The sequence below is a fragment of the Arabidopsis lyrata genome (genome assembly GCF_000004255.2).
Source record: "Arabidopsis lyrata subsp. lyrata unplaced genomic scaffold ARALYscaffold_4, whole genome shotgun sequence".
NCBI classification, from domain to species: Eukaryota; Viridiplantae; Streptophyta; class Magnoliopsida; order Brassicales; family Brassicaceae; genus Arabidopsis; species Arabidopsis lyrata.
The window spans coordinates 13,652,449-13,672,634 of NW_003302552.1; the positions used below are offsets into that span (position 1 = coordinate 13,652,449).

The 20,186-nt window shown below is 36.5% G+C and overlaps 6 protein-coding genes across 8 annotated transcripts; 4 read left to right on the forward strand and 2 right to left on the reverse strand.

The window, feature by feature from the left end:
• The first annotated feature begins 3,294 nt into the window (after positions 1-3,294).
• Positions 3,295-3,944, forward strand: LOC9315289 (mavicyanin). The gene has a single exon (XM_021027119.1). It carries the CDS (start codon positions 3,309-3,311, stop codon positions 3,930-3,932), a length of 624 nt encoding a protein of 207 aa, XP_020882778.1. The 5' UTR covers positions 3,295-3,308; the 3' UTR covers positions 3,933-3,944.
• Positions 3,945-5,842: 1,898 nt separating this feature from the next.
• LOC9315290 lies at positions 5,843-9,155 on the reverse strand. The gene is made up of 7 exons (XM_002881014.2): positions 8,997-9,155; positions 7,736-8,897; positions 7,091-7,647; positions 6,674-7,006; positions 6,508-6,588; positions 6,291-6,408; positions 5,843-6,149 (listed from the first exon to the last, which is right to left on the reverse strand). The coding sequence occupies exons 2-6, from the start codon at positions 8,868-8,870 to the stop codon at positions 6,298-6,300; spliced, it is 2,217 nt and encodes a 738-aa protein (XP_002881060.1). The 5' UTR covers positions 8,871-8,897; positions 8,997-9,155; the 3' UTR covers positions 5,843-6,149; positions 6,291-6,297.
• A 1,111-nt stretch (positions 9,156-10,266) lies between these two features.
• Positions 10,267-13,591, forward strand: LOC9317129 (phosphomethylpyrimidine synthase, chloroplastic). 2 transcript variants are annotated; one of them, XR_002332743.1, is made up of 7 exons: positions 10,267-10,384; positions 10,638-10,941; positions 11,016-11,143; positions 11,238-12,064; positions 12,155-12,838; positions 13,022-13,106; positions 13,259-13,591. XR_002332743.1 is itself a non-coding variant. In XM_021029219.1 (6 exons), the coding sequence occupies exons 2-5, from the start codon at positions 10,640-10,642 to the stop codon at positions 12,833-12,835; spliced, it is 1,938 nt and encodes a 645-aa protein (XP_020884878.1). In that variant the 5' UTR covers positions 10,267-10,384; positions 10,638-10,639; the 3' UTR covers positions 12,836-12,838; positions 13,022-13,215. The 2 variants fall into 2 exon arrangements, 1 of the variants encoding a protein (XP_020884878.1); XM_021029219.1 differs by lacking the exon at positions 13,259-13,591 and having other exon boundaries at positions 13,022-13,215.
• A 1,324-nt stretch (positions 13,592-14,915) lies between these two features.
• Positions 14,916-15,512, forward strand: LOC9315291 (josephin-like protein). The gene is made up of 3 exons (XM_021029043.1): positions 14,916-14,987; positions 15,064-15,398; positions 15,488-15,512. The coding sequence occupies exons 1-3, from the start codon at positions 14,916-14,918 to the stop codon at positions 15,510-15,512; spliced, it is 432 nt and encodes a 143-aa protein (XP_020884702.1).
• On the forward strand, positions 15,420-17,190 carry LOC110229340 (josephin-like protein). The gene is made up of 2 exons (XM_021029222.1): positions 15,420-15,530; positions 16,640-17,190. Exons 1-2 carry the CDS (start codon positions 15,512-15,514, stop codon positions 17,032-17,034), a joined length of 414 nt encoding a protein of 137 aa, XP_020884881.1. The 5' UTR covers positions 15,420-15,511; the 3' UTR covers positions 17,035-17,190.
• On the reverse strand, positions 17,130-19,871 carry LOC9315292 (sodium-dependent phosphate transport protein 1, chloroplastic). Of its 2 annotated transcripts, none has more exons than XM_021029220.1 (9): positions 19,452-19,871; positions 19,230-19,337; positions 18,899-19,054; positions 18,589-18,804; positions 18,293-18,502; positions 18,072-18,209; positions 17,808-17,975; positions 17,634-17,718; positions 17,130-17,515 (listed from the first exon to the last, which is right to left on the reverse strand). In XM_021029220.1, exons 1-9 carry the CDS (start codon positions 19,809-19,811, stop codon positions 17,418-17,420), a joined length of 1,539 nt encoding a protein of 512 aa, XP_020884879.1. In that variant the 5' UTR covers positions 19,812-19,871; the 3' UTR covers positions 17,130-17,417. The 2 variants fall into 2 exon arrangements, with proteins under 2 accessions (XP_020884879.1, XP_020884880.1); XM_021029221.1 differs by having other exon boundaries at positions 19,230-19,352; positions 19,452-19,548.
• Between the last annotated feature and the right edge of the window lie 315 nt (positions 19,872-20,186).

Sequence of the window (20,186 nt, forward strand, 5' to 3'; positions counted from 1 at the left end):
TGGAACGATGTAATTGTTGAAGAATATGGAATAGGGAATGTTGAGGAGGACGTCATTCTCACTCAACAAACTGTTCAACATCCAGGGGAATTCAGTTGTCTATTGGCAGAGTGTACGTACACAAGTTATCGTGTACCTGGCGGAGATAACTTTTCTCATTTGGGTGACAGTACACCAACTGTGACTCCAACACGTACGTGTCAACATGGTTTGTGCAATGTACGTACACTAGAGACTGTGTACAAGATACATGCTGCGAAAGTGATTTTGTTACGTACACGAATACCAATATTAATGGCATAGACAAAGTCACTGGGGATGATGTTCTCGACTGTGGTATTAGAGCTTCAGCAAGTGGGTCACTGAATGATCATCGGCTAGTTACCGCAGCTGAGACTTACGAATATATGCTACTTGTACGTACAGTTATACGCCATTATTAAAATATATTGTCTGTGTACGTTTTACTAGTTTAATCAGCTATGTACGTATTTAGTGTACGTACACCAGAGACAAAGTCTTTCATACTTGTTGGAATATACTAAGTGGTCGTATGTTTTACTAGTTTAATCGGCTATGTACGTAATATTAGTCTTACGCTATGTACATATTTAGTGTACGTACACCAGAGACAAAGTCTTTCATACTTGTTGAAATATACTAAGTGGTCGTACGTCTTACTAGTTTAATCCGCTATGTACAAAACCAGTGTACGTACACAAAACCATACGTATTTCATACATGTTGTCTGCAAACAACAAAAAGTTCATTCATTCATAATATAACTGCCCGAAAAAAAGGAATACAATGCATAAAGACAAACAGAGTATAGTAGATTACGAAGAAATAAACTAAAGAGTAGAGCCAAAGCATACACATGAGGCGGAAAATATTATCCTTCATCCATGATAGCAATGTCAAATCTAATAGAAGATACACATCTCCCTCACGTACCAATAGAAGAAACACCCTCTGCAGCATTGACCGTACGTGCAGTTGCCAACAGCAAGCCGGAGTGTGGACTTGTACTATAACAATCTGCAGTCGGAGCCACACTTGTACTGCCTGCAAGTACTGTCATAAACAATTAAGTAAGGAAAACATGTAAACAATCTGAATTCGCGTACGTACACAGGAATTATCAACATAATATCCTCAAATATGAATTTTGGCGGAAATAACAGTTCTAATTGAACTTCTCAAATTTTCAAACTACTGATTTTGCAAATTCCGGCAAGTTATTACCCTTTAATTACACAAGCTTTAAGAATCCGATACACCCAAAGAAACTACAAACGAAATAATATCAGAACTTACCCAATTTCTCCGGCGGGTTTGTCGGAGATAGTTTATTCCTCGGGAAAACTCTGACTTCCCGATTCTCCTTATGGGGGCCTTGCCGCGTATAATGCTTCGTCGGGACATCGGCGTTGGGTTTATTCCCAAACATCTCGATGGTTGCTATCTCGCCGGAATTTCTGAGTTCCTCTTCGCCGGATAAACTATAAGTTTCTCTTCGCCGGTTTTTAGAGTTCAATGCGATACCTCAAATCAAGTTGCGAACAATTCAAACGGTGATGTCGTGTACGTTTTAGAACCGTTAATATACATATATATATATATATATATGTATATATGTAAATAATCTCAAATTAATTTTCTAAATATCTAAATTTAAGTATTAATATCTAAAACTATTCAAATAAAAATACATAGTAAGATATCTGATATGTATATACAAACACCAAAAAAAGTATACACGACACTTGTTTCTAAAATCCTATTAAGACAATCAACATTCTCAAATGTCTTTTAGCAACATGAAAAGATAGAGAATGAAATGAATATATATATATATATATATATATATATATATAGAGAAAAAGAAATGTTTTTATCTATTAAAAAAAATATTTGTTTCTCCCGTTAAAATACCATCAATATTGGTTTGTTATACCAAATAATACGGTTAGTGCCAGTGGCGGATTTAGAAACAAAATTTATATGGGACACATTATAATTAATAATTTCAAACTTATTTAATAATAAAATATTAAATGAATCTAATTTCTACCCTTAATATATATCAATTTAAAATCTGAAAAGACGCTAATTTTAATGAAAATACATCTAAATATACTCAGATACATATGTTAGATATATTTAAAATACATATTTTTAATTTATTAATTAGAAAAGGCATTAAATAAACTAGGTAACAATATCACCCAAATTTAAACTCTAAAACAATAAATAAACTAGGTAGATAATATTTTTAACTAATTTACTAATTTTATTAACATTTTAAGATTAAAATATAGGTATTAATACTTTAGGGTAAAATTAAAATTAGTTACTTTTCAGTTATATAACTGAAAGAACATTGTTTTATACAAGAAAAAAACATGTAGGAATTGGAAGGCACCAAAAGAGGACGTGGACAAATAAAAGAAAGTGTACACAAAAAAAGAATTAAAGCAAAAAGAAAGTTCATAGAGAGGCATCGAACTGGGCGCTCAAGACATAACATGGGGCACTTAATGCCAAATGAGCCAAGAAATCTCAACATGTAATTGTCAATATAAAATTGTTTAACAATCAGTCTGAGACACGTGCACTGTTTCTTCTTCGTTTCTTCTTGCAGCCCTCCGCCGCATAGCCTTTCGTTCTGATAAACACTGTTTATTTTCTAATTCAAACTCCAGTTCTCATATTATCACAGAGTTTACTCAGAATTAAACTACCTACTAAAAAGATTTAGTCAAGTGTTTTGGCCATATCTTTGGACGCTTCCAAAACATTTAAATACGCTTCCAAATCAGAAACGTTCGCTTCCTCTACGCTTCCAAATTCTGCTTTTTAAGAACGCGATTCCGAACGATTCCGGACACTTCCGGTTCTGGTTCCGCTTCTGAAGTGAGAATCGATGCTTGAGTGACGCTTCTGTGTAACGTAATCTTCGATTTCTTCTTGGTTTCTTCGTAATTGTTTTTTTTTTTAATTCAACACCAAACCGTAAAACAAATAAAAAGTAACTAAACCGAAATCAACAGTACCGTTTGGTTTAACTCATTAGGGGTATTTTCGTCATAAAAAACCTTAACTGTCAATCCATGAGAATCAAATCTCAGTTTGTCAAAAGCTGAAAGAAAATCTTTTTTTCATCATAAACGTGAAAATTTCTTTAAATAATATAGAGCTCTCTCAACTTCTCACCAACACAAACTCAAAACTTCATATAAAATCTCTTACAAAGTTGTTTTCTTTCTTTTTTTTTGCTGCTTAATTCTCTCGTATGCAAACCAAACATGGTCTTCTTTACTTCTTTGATAATTCTTGTAGTACTTTGTGGAGTTTCCATTGGAGGAACCGTTCACAAAGTCGGTGACTCCGACGGATGGACGATAATGAGCGTCAATAATTACGACGAATGGTCATCTTCAAAAACTTTTCAAGTCGAAGACTCTTTGGTCTTCAAATACAACAAAGATTTCCACGACGTCACTGAAGTCACTCACAATGATTTCAAGTTGTGTGAACCATCTAAACCGCTAACGAGATACGAGACCGGGTCTGACACCATCATTCTAACCAAACCGGGACTCCAACACTTCATATGCGGATTTCCTGGTCACTGCGACATGGGCCAAAAGCTTCAAATCCATGTATTACCAGCCTCGTTGGGACCTGTCGCTGCTCCGGTTCCTAGACCTGTCCGATCACCAAGCTCTTTTTCGTCTCCTTCACCGTCTCCGTTGGCTCCACAGTATCAGATGGGACCATCACCAGCTCCACTTAGCGCAGCTTCAAACTCTAATGTTTGGATTGGACTCTGCTTCATTCCTTTACTTTTACTTTTCATCTTAGTTTGTTATATTTACACACGTTTTGTCTTATTGTTTTTCACTTTTTTGGTTCAAAGTCTCTACTAATTTCTAAGAATATAAACCAATAATATAGTGAATTACATATCTCTCTCTTATTCGAATCATAATCAACCCACATAACTTTAGTTTGTTAACAACGTTGTTGACTCAATCTCATTGACAACACGTAAATTGATTTTAATTCCAAATTAGAAGATATCTTTTTCTTTTTTTTTTCTCACTAGATATATTTGAACATATAATAATTAAGAAGATAATAAAATTTGAATATTTGATGCATGTAAAATATCTAAATGATTAATTGTTTGATTTTCGTAATTTTTTTGTAGAGCTAGGGACACACTTCTTCAATGAATCTTTTGGAGCTGAAACGATTGATATTTTAGAACAGTGTTAGTAACACTGTGTTACCATATAAAGAAAAGAAATATATTTACCAACTAGGATTGGACCCGCGGTCCACCGCGGGAGAATATTGATTTACATACGTTGATTTTAATATTGTGCGTGTTTTTAGTAGAACGAATCGTGTAGTGTACTTATAAATATTCCTAATAACAAATTGTAAAGAAAATATTAAATTGTTTATAATTAAACCAATCATATTAATTATGATTTACAAAATGGAATTTTATGTTTTAGAATTCAAAAATTAGACGAATCATGGGAATTAAAGTAGTCAAAATAGGTCAAAAACCGCGGGTCGAGCCCAAATCATCTCACTATTGAGCAGATTTGGGAAAATATATTAAACCCGCAAATAAGCGGGCCACATGGATTGATTCGCAGTGGGTCATCGGTTTTCATCCGCGAGTTAGCGGATCAACCCGCATGATAGTATTTATTGATAAAAATATAATTTATTCAACATGTGGTAGTTTAAAAAACTTTTAATAAATGAAATTATAATATTTATAAATATAATGATATATAAGATTATAATCTCTAAATTTTTTCTAATTTATTTATTTTAGTAGAATTTTAAATTTTGTTTACTCTAAAATTATTTAAACAAATCCACGGATAACCCCGCAAATCAGCATACATTCACGCGACGGGTTTGTGTTTCATATATGCTACCCGCGGGTCGTGCGGACAGACTAACTACATGCCAAAATATATTTTGTCTATTGCAAAACATGCTTAACGGGATGAATCAACTCATTTTGACAGCTAATGGAAATATTATTTAGTCATACAACACAATAGAGTTTGGACATATGAATAATAGAATATGTATCTTATTTGTTAGATGAGAGATTGAAAGATGAAATATAATGATTAAAAAATAATTAATATTTTTCATGATTCACAAAATTTAATAAATATTTATCATCTTGTTGAATAATTCTAAAAATCATATTCAAGAAATCTTTATAATTTGAAAATTAAACTTCTTTGGTAAGCTATATGTATGAAAATACAATAATTTCGATTTAATCTAATTAAATTAAAATTAGTTACATAGATTTCATATCTATTTAATTTACATGACCAAACTAAAAAAATATATATTTAATTTATAAAATAGATGAGTTAGTTGTGATAAATTTTCTAGAAATCTCTAGAAGCAAGTAAGATATCTTTTAATTAATGATAACTGGCTAAAATAAGCAAAATTAATGAGAAAATGTTGATTATTATGGAATTAGTTCTAAATGTATATGAACAAATATATTATACGTAATTAATGTATAATATTGTTCGGAATATGATTTTATAATTAGTTACCATAAGTACAATCAAATTTTATTTTATTTCCATAAACATTTGATTTTAGTTCGATTTTTCATTATTAGTTCGAATTTATATTCCAAAAAATTTTCAAAGATCCGATTTCAGAATTTCGGGTCAATTTTCTGATTTTGACCCGACCCATTTACATTTGTACTTCTCTTTTAATAGTATAGAGATGAATATATAAAAATCTGAAATTAGTCTAACCGAAGACAAAATCTACAAGGCACATGAAAATATTTAGGCGAAGAAAACAAACATGTTTAAGAGGATCTCCTCCGTTGCCTTGCGCTCTAAGGAAGCAAAGCACACACAAGAAACCTATACACTCTCTGCTATACTACTTTGTGTATGAAACATAAACTTTATTATACAACAAAAAAAACATAAAATCCTATCTACACAAAAATCTTATCATTCATTACACCTTTTTGGTAGCTGCAGCTATATATGGTGTTTGATTCTCTATAAACCAAAATGACTTGGTTCTTCGTTGACTTGTAAAAGTTTCATCTTGCGATCGAACTGGAGAACAAAGGGAAAAGAATCAGGTTGTGTTTTCTTGTAAAAGTTATACCCAAAAGCTTATAAGAGACCACTTGAATATCAAAAGAAAACGATTTGATTTCATCTAAGGAAATTATCTCAAGCTTAGTCTAAGCTTACCATTTCATCAATTGATTCCATCGGTTTCATTGTCTTTAAGTTCTACAGCCAATGGATTGATGGACTGTCTATGGTCTTCAGCAGAATTAGACTCATCATTGAATGTTACTTCAAAGCCCTGATAGTTTTATGTTCAATGTTAAGCACAAGAATAACTATACACTTTTAGTTAAGTAGATACAGAGCATTGTAAGTTTGAAAACAGATAACTACTCACCTCTTGATTCTCCTGAAATGTTCCTGTGGCATCCGAACAAACCGTTTCTATTGTAGTTTCCTCAGTTGTCTCAATACGTTCCTGCAAAAGAAAAAATCCACGAGTCAAACAAAGTACATGTATGTGCTTAGAAACTGTGTTCTGCTTTAGGAAATTTGGAAATTACATCTAATTGATAATGAGATGATTCAGCAGGTGGAACCACATTTTGCAGCTGACCATCTGATGTATGATCCAGAACCTCAGAATGAGTCTGGTCTAGATGTAACATCATGTCTGGTAACACTGATCTTGGAGAAGTAACAGACTCTTCAGAGTTTCCATGATGATTTACATCAGAAGCTTCAGCTTCCGCGAGTTGTTGCATTTCTTCTCCATCATTTCTCTCATAAGGTTCTTCAAATTCTTGATCAGTCCTCTCGGATGGTTCATGTTCGTCGACAGAGTCATAACTTATCTTTATCTCATCAGCTGAGTTCTCAGGAAGTTCCTTCAACTCCTGACAAAAAGTTGCAAAGATTATGTTCAATGTCTTAACATTTATACCATTTTCATGAGACCAGAACAAAAAACATGAACTAACCTCATCAGATTGAGGAACCTTGGACTCCAATTTTCTTGCTTCTTCATTTAGATCTTGATAATCTTTCCCCACAAGTAAGACTTCAGATTCCCCACCATTAAAACCCATTTCTTTTCCGATCTCCGATTCATAAACAAACAGAGATCTCTCATAATCAGAGTCATTCCCATCAACTGAAGTGGGAGGTGATCCAAGTTCAGAAACCTCAACTTGAAGATCAGAGTCAACAGAATGTGTAACCATATGAGACATTCTTGTACTGTAACCAAAATGCTCCATGTATCTTTGCCTTTCAGTTGCTAGTGAACTCGAACCACTTCCTCTAGGCACTAAACCCGCAACAGAGTTTCCAAGACGATCATTTCGTTTGCAGAAAGTTCCGGAAGCATCTGATTGGTACGAGGCATTGAAATCTTTGTCTCTTTCTCGTGGAGAAAGCGATGCGTTCGAGTCACTATCATCGTTTCTGATGGAATCCGTCTCTATCCGTACCTCCCCTGCCTCCATATCATTTCCTTTTCCTCTTTCTTTCATTAGAGGTGCTTGATCATTGCTACCTAAATCAACAAGAAAAGTCACCAAAAATTATAGAAACCCTAATCATGATCTTGATTAGGTCACTAACAAAACTGTAAAATGTCATACCTTGTAGTGGCTTAGGCCTACCATCAACTGTATTTCTCCACAAAGACGTCAATTTAGAATCTTTTTGAGATTCTGATGGAAAAATCCTGTGATGGAAGCTCTCATGGCGGCAAAAGAAGATATCTTTCGGGTTATTCTCAGCAAACTCTTGCTGAAAACTATCTCCTGTCAAGTTCGGTTTCTCTTCCAGAGGATCGTAAGGAAGGTCAAATGGGTTTCTTCTTGGTAATAAAACAGAAGGTGCAGAGCTTGGCATGAGAAGTCCATCGATTTCGTAGTTTCCTTTATCGAAATCATAAAAGTTTCGACCAATACAAATCCGAGGAACTTCCATATCCATCAAGCTTCCTTCAGCAGCAAGTAAGAAAAATCTCCTTGATCTTCTTCTAGAAATCAAATTCTCTAACCTCTTGTTCCTTTCAATCTCAGATATCCCAAGATCCATCAAATTCTTCTGATCATCCTCTGTCCACGGTACTACGATCTTGCCTATATCTTCGCGCCTTTCTTCTTCTTCCCTTTCTTCTTCTTCTGATGATAATGATGAACATTCAATTTCACTTTCATCACCATCAACACTTATTAACCTCTCCAATGAATCTAACTCAACAACAGAGTTAAAGGAGGTTTCTTCCGCAACAAGCAACGTCCTCTCCCTCTTAAATTTCTCCATATCTGAACTAATCGTCTCCGGTAATACTTCCCCATAGAGAGTAGTCAAAATAACCTTACCTCTCTCATCCTCACTAGCTTGAGAAGAATCCCAATCTTTCCCAACCTCTTCAACTTTTCTTCTGGCATTTCGTCGAACACTTTGTTGGTGCTTTAACTTAGCCTTCTCTGTTCTTCCCTCTTGAGAAACCGAAGATAACCCACGATCCGTTCTCTTGTCCTCATCACCGATCTTCGTACTCAGATGATGATTCCGTATATAAAACGAACCAAAAGCTATCAACGGAGAAGAACAGAGCAAGAAATAGAAAACCCAAGGAAGAAAAGTATACAAGACGATCAAAAACATAGAAACACCAGAAACAATTGGGTATCTTCTAACGTATCTGAAAATTGTATTCGTTGAGAATCTAAGAATTTTCCAAACCATAAAGCAAACATCTTTAGCATCAATTTTTCCCATTTTCTTCTTCTAGTGAATCAAACAAACCTGAAAACAGATAATCATTATAAGACTTCGAAAACACGAAATGATCAGAACTATTGAAGGAAAAATTCAATATTGATGAATAAGAGAGGTCAAGTTTACCTTTGAAACGATAACCAGTCAAAATCTATTATTGAAGGGGTTTTATTAATTGCAGATTTAGAAAATTTGCTCTGTTTTCTTAAATACATGTCGGTGTGGTAGAGATGGGATGGTTTATGTACGGATCGGAATTGGATCGTGCGGGGAAGACAAAATAAAAAAAAAACGAGCGAGTTAGTTGCTTACATGTTGTATAATTACACATTTACACTTTCGAATTTTCTTGATCATGATATTTATTTTAAATTGCAGAATCATCCCTTTAGTTTCTCAGTTTTTGCATTTGTTTGTTTCTCAGATTTTTTAATTTTGGGCCTTTCACATGTAAGCCCAACAATAAGACCATGACAATTTCTATACGAAACATTAATGCGTTGATATAAATTCTTTGGATATAGATTACGATATACAATTAGTGTATTTAAATATATCCAAATATAAATGCGTCAATGGTTGTTGTTACTTGTAAGATTATCTTTCTATTTAAGAGGAAAATTTCTCTTCGTAGATAATTTTTTAAAATCATTTTCCGATTTTTCTTATTTTTCTAGATATGATTTGATTGAACAATTAATTCGTGGTTCTTTGAATGAGAATATCGACTGTATTTGATTTCAGTAAAATGATAATAATTGTCATTTACGTCCCCAATAGAATTGAAATATCATATCTCAATACATGGTCTTAACAAAATATTCTTATGATCAAAATATGTGGACAAAACAAAATATCAATGTAGCTTTCAGGATGATTGAACAACAGATATTGAGAAATCAATTTTTCGGGACTATTCGGGTCTCTATTTTAGTTATGATCAAAATGATATAATAATAGAAAATATTAAATATACAATTATATTAAAGGGTCTCTATTTTAGTTTTGTATTTGGCCCCCATTTTCTCAGGACCGCCCTGAGTGCAGCTCACATTTTTTGTAAAAAAAAATTATTATTTCTTAAATATTGTTCTAATAAGCTGATGATAATATAATCAGAAGCTTCATATTTCAAGTCATATACTGTCATTTTTTTTTCCTGTAAGAAAACAAAACCAGAATATTACAATAATTAACTAGAAAACCGAAGGATGTATAATTTCAATGAAAGGTAATTAACTTTTTATTGGTTTACTCGTGAAACGACGTTCTCCTCCTCACGTACCTTATCTTAGAATCCTGATCAACGGACGTCAAAATATCTGAGAAAGTGGACACGTCAGCAAAGCCTTTCGCTTTTGGCTGCATTGGGCCGTGACGATTCAGGAGGTTCGTTCCTTTTTTAAAGGACCGTAAAACCATTTCTCTTTCTTCTATCACACTCTCTGATTGACTCACTGTGCGCGATTCAGTTCATTTCTCGACCAGATCAGATTCACAGCTTCCTCTTCCAGGTTTGATTCCTTCTTCTCCACGATTCCTCTGTTGATTTCACGAATGTCCATGGAAGTCCAACAGTTTTTTGATCGGATTTTCTCCGCCAAAATTTGTTCTTGAGATTATGTGCATGGAATTTGGTTTTTTTTCCTTAGATTGTGCGTTTAGATGCAATAATCGGCTCTTTGTTGTTCGTCAATTTCGATGTTTTTGTTAATCCATGGATCGTATCGGAAACAGTGATTGATTCATATCGTCGTTTGTCTCCAGCTATGGCTGCTTCAGTACACAGTACCTTGATGTCAGTCGTATGCAACAACAAATCTCACTCTGCTTGGCCTAAACTTCCAAACTCGTCTTTGTTACCTGGATTCGATCTTGTTGTTCAAGCTGCTGTTGCTACTCGATTCAAGAAGGAAACAACAACCACACGAGCCACTTTGACCTTTGATCCACCAACCACTAATTCTGAGAGAGCTAAGCAGAGAAAACACACCATTGATCCTTCTTCTCCTGATTTTCAACCAATCCCTTCTTTTGAAGAATGTTTTCCTAAGAGCACTAAAGAACACAAGTAATTGCTTTACTTAAATTCACATTTTTCCATATTTGGAAGAGTTGAGAAATCACTGGTTTGGTTTTTTTCAGGGAAGTTGTTCATGAAGAATCTGGTCATGTTCTTAAAGTTCCTTTTCGTCGTGTTCATTTGTCTGGTGGTGAGCCAGCTTTTGATAATTATGACACTAGTGGTCCTCAGAATGTTAATGCACACATTGGTATGTCATTCCACCTTGTGTTTACTTTACACATTCACCTATCTCTCTTGATTTATATGTGACTATCGATAACAAATGAAACTTTTCCAAACAGGGCTTGCTAAGCTAAGAAAGGAGTGGATTGATCGCCGAGAGAAGCTAGGAACTCCAAGATACACTCAAATGTACTACGCTAAGCAAGGGATCATAACTGAGGAAATGCTCTACTGTGCTACTAGGGAGAAGCTAGACCCTGAGTTTGTAAGATCAGAAGTTGCACGAGGGCGGGCGATTATCCCTTCTAACAAGAAGCATTTGGAGCTGGAACCCATGATTGTTGGTAGAAAGTTCTTGGTTAAGGTCAATGCGAATATCGGAAACTCTGCTGTTGCAAGCTCTATTGAAGAGGAAGTCTACAAGGTTCAGTGGGCAACCATGTGGGGAGCTGATACAATCATGGATCTCTCAACAGGTCGTCACATCCACGAGACACGTGAGTGGATCCTAAGGAATTCAGCTGTGCCTGTTGGTACGGTGCCTATTTATCAAGCACTTGAGAAAGTGGATGGAATTGCTGAGAATCTTAGCTGGGAAGTCTTCAGGGAGACTCTGATTGAACAAGCTGATCAAGGTGTAGACTATTTCACAATCCATGCTGGAGTTTTGCTGCGTTACATTCCCTTAACAGCCAAGCGTATGACCGGGATCGTTTCACGTGGAGGATCCATTCATGCTAAATGGTGCCTAGCTTACCACAAGGAGAACTTTGCTTACGAGCACTGGGATGATATTCTAGACATCTGTAACCAGTATGATGTGGCTCTTTCCATTGGAGATGGTCTGAGACCTGGCTCGATTTATGATGCTAACGACACTGCTCAGTTTGCGGAGCTCCTTACTCAAGGTGAACTAACTCGCCGAGCATGGGAGAAAGATGTGCAGGTATATACTACAACTACTTATCTAATTCACTTATATTCATCCAGTTTGTATTTGCATACATATTCTCAATACTGGTTGATTTTCTTGCAGGTGATGAATGAAGGACCAGGGCATGTTCCAATGCACAAGATTCCAGAGAATATGCAGAAGCAGTTGGAATGGTGTAACGAGGCACCATTCTACACTCTTGGGCCTTTGACTACTGATATTGCCCCTGGATATGATCACATTACCTCTGCCATTGGAGCTGCCAATATTGGAGCTTTAGGCACAGCTCTTCTTTGCTATGTAACACCGAAAGAACACCTCGGGCTACCAAACAGGGACGATGTGAAGGCCGGGGTTATAGCATACAAGATCGCCGCTCATGCAGCTGATCTAGCCAAACAGCATCCACATGCCCAAGCATGGGACGATGCGCTGAGCAAAGCGCGGTTTGAGTTTAGATGGATGGACCAGTTTGCTCTGTCTTTGGACCCTATGACTGCTATGTCTTTCCATGATGAAACTCTTCCAGCTGATGGAGCCAAGGTTGCACACTTTTGCTCCATGTGTGGACCAAAATTCTGCTCTATGAAGATAACAGAAGACATCCGAAAGTATGCAGAGGAGAATGGTTATGGCAGTGCTGAAGAAGCCATCAGACAAGGAATGGATGCTATGAGTGAAGAGTTCAACATTGCCAAGAAAACCATTAGCGGAGAACAGCACGGTGAAGTAGGCGGAGAAATCTATTTGCCAGAGAGCTATGTCAAGGCTGCTCAGAAATAAAAGGTCAGTATGCTTAGACTGTTAGACGTTGCTTGCTCAACAAACATGTTAGTTACAGCTTGCTAGTATAAAAACATTCAAGTTATAATCTTTTCTTAAATCTGCAACATATGGTCAAATCTTAAATGAGTCCTTACTGTGATCTTTTGTTTTTTTATCGTGTTTCCTTTTCTTTTGCTACCTCAGGGAAAGGGTTTAAACAAGACCTCGCTTACCCAAGTCTTGGTGCCTGTTGGACTATACCTAGATAAAGGCACAAACTGTCGGTAAGGTAAGCGTAGTAGTCTCTATGTCATGTTAAGTTTAGAACTATCTATGTTTCTGTCTGTTCCTTTGAGTCAGAGTCAGCAATAAAGACAATCTAAGTTGATGTTTCAATACTTTATGTGATTTGGTTGGTGAATTGACATGCAAAAGCACCAGGGGTGCTTGAACCAGGCTAGCCCGCGAAAAGGCGGGCTATCCGGGACCAGGCTGAGAAAGTCCCTTTGAACCTGAACAGGGTAATGCCTGCGCAGGGAGTGTGCAGTTTTTTTTTTCCTTTTCTGTAGCTTTCTAAAGGAGAAGAAGCTATTGTTGCCGCTCTCTCGAGTCTCGGTCCACAGTTTCAGACAGTTTGTTTCTTATGAGCTAAGAGATTCAGCTTAATTTACTTACAGCCATAAAAGTAGTCTTAAACTGATGCACTAGGTCACTAACAGTAATGAATAATTCTATCAAAATTTCATTCAGATTGATAAAAAAACTTTTGCACCTTTGGGACATATAGCTAAAATCAATCTGCTCTGTTAATTTGTTTGACAGCTCCACAATACAAATCAGATTTTTAAAACTTGTGATCGTCTTGTCTATTAGTACTCTGTTTTTTTTTTTTTTTACTATTTCCCTTTAGGGCTGTCCACATAAATAGCCATGAAAAAAACAAAATTTGGGATGACCAGTTGGTCACTTTGATCAAAACATACTGGGCAAAGAAATGCACCTTTGTCATTTTATTACATACCGCAGAGGCGCAGAATAGTGGAATGGCATCGACCAGACCAAGCAGATATAGGGTAAGTGAAGCTCAATCAGCTACACTCATGAAAATGATTCATTGTGGTTCTCATTGTCCAGCTTTATAAACAAAAATGCGCGAGTCAACACATAAAAGATTATGTGTTATATTGCAGTAGAACATAAGTAAAACGACCTTACCAAATGTGAAAGAAAGTTTTTGGAGCCGGAAGGATCAAAAGGTTACACATTATGTACTCATTTTCCTGCTATATGAGATCACACAATTGTCAAGAACCTTAAACTCTGAAATACCAATACTTAGACACGTTACATTGTGTCTTAAAGAGTTTGAAAGTTTCTCATTTGACCAGCTCCTGTATTTGACATCAAATTGTTTCATATGGTTAATGTTCCTGCTAAAATGAACCATGAGAGGTGTGAACTATTTCCATATCATGTGTCTGTAGGGCCGGCCCTGTAAAATATGGGGCCCAATACAAAACAAAATTATTTTGGATGTGTTTTGTAGAATAAATTAAAATTTGAGATCAAATCTTAAAATTTTAGAAATTGCAATAACAAATAGATAAATTTATAAGTTGAGACTAAATCTGAAAATTTCTTAAAAATGAGGCCTCTTATTTGCAATAACAAGTATATTTGAGGCCTAATTTTGATACTAAAAATTTTAAAAAATCTGGAGGCCCAATACTCATGTTTCTTAAAAATGGATCGTGGCTGTAATGTTGGTGGCTTGTGAGTTGTGACTTGTGAGCTTCTTCTTGCACCTCATGTAAAGGCAGTGAGAGAGAGAGACGGCACACTGTTTCCTTTGGAAATCCTGGACGTTGTGATGTTTTATCGTAGGCTTTGTGAATGATAAATAAAAACAGCATGTATGTTATGTTCAAAATTTCAAAACGGCACGTAGTTTAATACTCATCCAACACCGTCGTCTTCTTCATCTGAAAATTAAGAAAAAAAATCTCGCCGTGTCGGTTGCTCGAATAATCGAATCCAAGCCCTTGCTTATTTTCTCTCAATCTAAACCCTAATTTTCTTCACCGTAATTCTCCCGAACATGGCTAAGATCTATCACGAACGACAACGATTACAATTTTGCCTCTTGCACTCCCTCAACAATCTATTTCAGGTGATTGATTCAATTTCTGTTTCAATTCCAAAATTTCACCGATTAAGATTTTTGATATTGCTCTCGTTTGATTTAGGAAAAAGACGCATTCACTAAAGAAAGCTTGAACTCAATCGCAGAGAAGCTCGTGGACGATGATCCAAACAAAGAAACATGGACACCTCTCTCATTCCTCCTCAAGCCTCACCACAATACACTCACTGGTAACTACGACGTAAACGTGATGATTAAAGCTCTTGAAGGAAAAGGCAAGAGTGTTGTTTGGCATGATAAGCGTTGTGGAGCTTCTTTGATTGATCTTGATGATGCAGATACTTTAATGGGTATTGTGTTGAATGTTCCTGTTAAGAGATATGGTGGACTTTGGAGAAGTAGGCATTGGGTTGTGGTTAGAAAAATCAATGGTGTTTGGTATAATTTGGATAGTGATCTCGTTGTGCCGCAGCTGTTTAGAGATGGTGATGAAGTTAGAGGGTTCTTGGATCAAAATCTGAGTTTAGGTGGAGAGGTTTTGCTTGTGAATAATGCTTAAAGGTCAACAATGTGAGTTTCAATTTTCTGACTTCTCTCTGTATGTTATTGAATACTCATCAAGTGTGAAAATGTATCTAGTACATGTCTTGTAGTTTAATTTCCAACATTGTTGATCACGTTAGAGAAAAGTTCAGTGAATTTGCTCCACTTATGAGTTTTGGAACTAATGATCTTCATGTCTCAAAATACAAAATCTTTTCTTTGGTGTCTATGAGTTAGACTGGTATGCTAAATGTTTTCACTTTCCACTCTAATTAGACTTGATGAAGTAGTTTTTGTATTCCTTATCGCGCTTTTGCAATTTTGAAACCTACCATCTATGTCTATCATCTTCCATTAGCATTTACAACCAGCTAACTAATCATTCATTGATTATTGCTCTGATCTCAATGATGTTCTCACATGTAAGAAATCATTCTCCAGAGGTTGATGTTTTATGTATGTCATGAAATTGTATGGTTATTATCTGCTTGCTGATATTCTTGTGCCCACCATTGACTTCGTTTTTATTTCTTCGCTTTATTTTTGGTAGCCTGAAGTCTCAAGTAAGGTATCTGCAATTTATAAAGGTTAGTTTATCTCGGCCTCTCCACCAGTCAAAAGAATTTGTGCACAATTCGTTTGTGCACACACCTGAGTGGTCATCAAATAGGAACAATACCGAAAGGTTGCTTCAAAGAAAGAACCTTTTTCGCTTAAACAAATGGTTTTAATACCTCCGTGGACCATCTTCTACTTACTTTCCCTAATGGAAATGTAGAAAAACTAAACAAATTGTCTTTTTCTTTTTCTCTTTGGCTAGCATTACTTTCCAAATTTCGGCGTTAGAGTTTTGGAATCTTTAAATCTGTTAGCTGTTAGAAATCTTTGATATAAAGTATCTAAAGTAAGTATGAAATTGAACCTACCTACTATTCTTCTATTTGTATATTTTTGGAATGCCTACAGTACTCATGGCTTTAAGTGTTAACATGTCATTATTGATACATTATTAATAATCATGACTTCTCTGGTCTCTACCTGAACTCTTATAGGCAACTGTTTCAGCAACAATCCCTTTATATACTCTCCTTAAGTTTGTTCTCACAAACTGCTCTCACTCTCTCTTGATATGTCAGCTACAGGAACAAAACGGTTCAATGCAAACACTAGACCAGTAACTCCTGGTAAGCAATCCTCAGTCAATGGACCATATGGTAAGAATCCGGGATGCACAACAAGCTGTGGTTTGAGGCTACCGAGGAAAACGGAATGCACAGCAGCAAGACTGATCAAACATCTCAGCTGTAAATTCGTTTTGGGCTTACGTCTGGTGGTGATGAGGAAGAAGAAGAAGAAGAAGAGATCTCCACCATTAAAGAAGGCTTCTTCTTCTGGTATATCTCAGCCTTCGGTCATCTCTGTCGTTAATGATAATAATCACAGATCAGACGCAATAGAAGACTGCATACAATTCATAAACTCCTCTTCCTCCTTCACAAGATCAAGTTCTGACAGTGGGCGTAAATCTTAAGTTTTAGTTATGCCTTTAAGTTTCCATAATATGTTTGCTACGCAATAGCATATTAGATAATTGCGTGTAATATCTATATGATATAAATATATATAGAGCTGAATAGTGATTTTGAGTAATCGTGAGAAAGTGTGAGCTTTGATTATGTACAAAAAATCATCTGTGTATATCTTTCATCTACATAGTATTATTCATATGAGTTTGGCCTAAATCAACGAGCAGAAAGATCCTGAAGAATTTTCTGGCAAAAAAGGAATATTCCGGCAAGCTCTCAGACTGCAATGATACGTGTATAATCAGAGTCTGGCGTGAGGTGAAGTTGCACCTGATGAGAGGTCTTGGAGCTGAACTATTCACTGATAATTTACTATTCTCGGAATGGATCAATCGATTATCTTCTCTCCGGTTGAAAATAGATTCCATACGACGGTCCCAACAAGGTAAAGACCTACCGAAATCGTGAAAACGTCATCCCAAGAACCTGAGGCATTTCATTCATTGTTAATTTCATTAGGAGCACACAAACAAATAAAACTTTAGAGTTTTAAAAAGATTAAGCAAAGCATTGTCAAAATCAAGAAGTGAATGAGAGTTCCGACCGTGTTGTAGGATGTGACCAGTCGCGGCTGTGCCAAGAACTCCGGCAAGTACTCCAGCGGTATTAGACAAACCAAGTAACACTCCCTGACCAGACCAACAACATCAATGTGCTAATCCATTTTCTTTTGAGTAGCATGATTCATTAAGACTTGAGAGTAATTGACTAAACTTACAGAGTATCTTGGAGCAATATCTTGATGGTTAGAGTATAGACCAGACTGTGAAAACGCATCAGTACCCTGGCTACAAGCCATGCACAAAACAGCCATTGTTGGAGAATCTATGTGTTTCAGCTGTGTTAGGAAGAACGCTGGTCCAAGAAACCCAATTGTTTGCATTATCTAAATTTCACCATAGGAAAAGGATAAAAGGGTTATCGAATGAATTACTTTTACGAGATCGCATTGAATTGGACTAAAGAAGTGATATACAGGTACCTTGCGGACATTCGTGACAGAGAAGCCTCGGCTGACAAGTGTATCGGCAATCCATCCACCAGCATTTGCAGATATCGCCATTGTCATCCATGGAAATACGGAGAGAAGCCCTGATTCCATTAGGTTGAACTTCAGCACCTGCCTCACAATGTCCATGAGATTAAATAGTCAGAGAAAGTAAAACGTCAAGCCACTTGAATAAAGACAACAATAGAACTGACTTGATGGTAATAAGTTGGCATCCAGGTTAAGAGAATGAATGTTCCCCAGTTGTGACAAAAGTGGCAACTGATGAGAGCCCAAACCGGTGGTTTCGACAATATCAGCCTCCACGGGATCGACTTCACTGGCTCTTTGCTGGCACAGTTGTCTACAATTAGCTTTCTTTCTTCAGGGAGCAATGTTGGATCTTCTAATGGTGAACTCTCTGCCTATAATTAGTAACAAGTAAAAACACACGTCAATGGTAATGAGATATGGGATCTACAAATAGTTAAGAAGAGTTAAGAAGTCTGACCTTAGTCAGCCACAGAGTCAACCATACAGTTCCAAGAGACCCAAAAGAGTAAAACACAGAGGGCCATCCAAATTGATGAATCAAGAAAGGCGAAAAGGCTAAACCGGTGACGGATCCAAGGTACATTCCGCTGTAAACAAGCGCGAGTGATCTGCTTCTCTCTTGCACAGGCACCCACTTCGACAATATATTATTCATAGCAGGCATTGCAACACCCTAGAGACACCAAGGAGATTAACTGCTCCTTATCGACATACACAAATCCTAGATCGACATCTAACATCATAAAAAGTAATCACAATTAACAAACCTCTCCAACTCCCATGAAAGCACGAACAACGAGCAAGTACGGAAGACCGAGTTTAGCAGCTACCGGAGTGAGAATCGTGGCGATAGACCACCAGATAACACCGAATCCAAGAACCCTTTTCCCACCTACAGTGTCTGCCCATATCCCACCAGCTATCTATCATATCAACACAACAAACCACCGATTCAACTACACTTATTGATTCAAATGTGATAGCTAGTGAGAATCATTTGAAAAACATTGATCATCCAAAAATAGAAACTGGAAAGGCAATGGATTCTACATTAAGAACAAAGAAACCCCTAATTAAGGAATCATGGAAAAAGCTTACCTGTGTAAGAAGGTAACCCCAGAAGAAAGAAGACTGAATCAGACCAACAGTTGCTGGATTCCAACCATACTCAGCCGACATCGGAAGTATTGCTATACTCATATTCACCTGTTAAAACATCATCTGTCCCAAATTGATAACTCCAATTCCTAATTGAGCAAATCCCAGTTCCAAAAAAAAACTTTCAATTCTCATAAAAATTCAATCTTTTTTGCTACTTACTCTGTCCATATTGCAGAGAAGAAAAGCTGAGAAACAGAGTAGCACAATCACCCACCGCTTCGGAAACTCTTCCCACCATGGGACGACAATCGAGCTAGGCGAATCAGAAACGACGCCGTTGGTTCTATTTACTCTCTCTCCATCTACGTAATACGAATTACTGCTTTCTCTTTTGTCGGAGCTCCGAACTAATACCCGGAAAACGCCGGACCGATTACGCGGGTAGATCCATACCCGTAACGAATTTGGAGCTGGTTTGAGAGTACGGAGGCTACGAGAGGAAGTGGGTTTTTCAGGTGGACGATTTGAAGTGTAGAGAGAGTGAAGATTTGGAGAGCAAAGAAGAGCTCTCGCGTTCATGGCGGATATAGATATTTTTTATTTCTCCACTTCTTCTTCTTCTTCTTCTCTGTTTTTTCTTTCTTCGATTGATTTTTTTCAAAAGGTCGTGGCTGACGTGATGACATGTGGCGCTTGTGTATTGGCTGGGTGAGGATGTCATAATCTAACGGGAAGTAACGGTTAACAGAATTATTGGAGGTCCATTAAACTAACTAATCGAAGAATTTGAGGTTAACATAAAGCCCATATGAGGCCCAATTAAGCTTCCACACTAAAAACTGCGAGATTGAACTTTGTTCACTTTTCCCAAATAAAATAAAATCTCTTGAATTGTGAAGTAGGCATATCACAACAAAAGAAATGCGATGGTAAATCATTAACAATAATTTATTA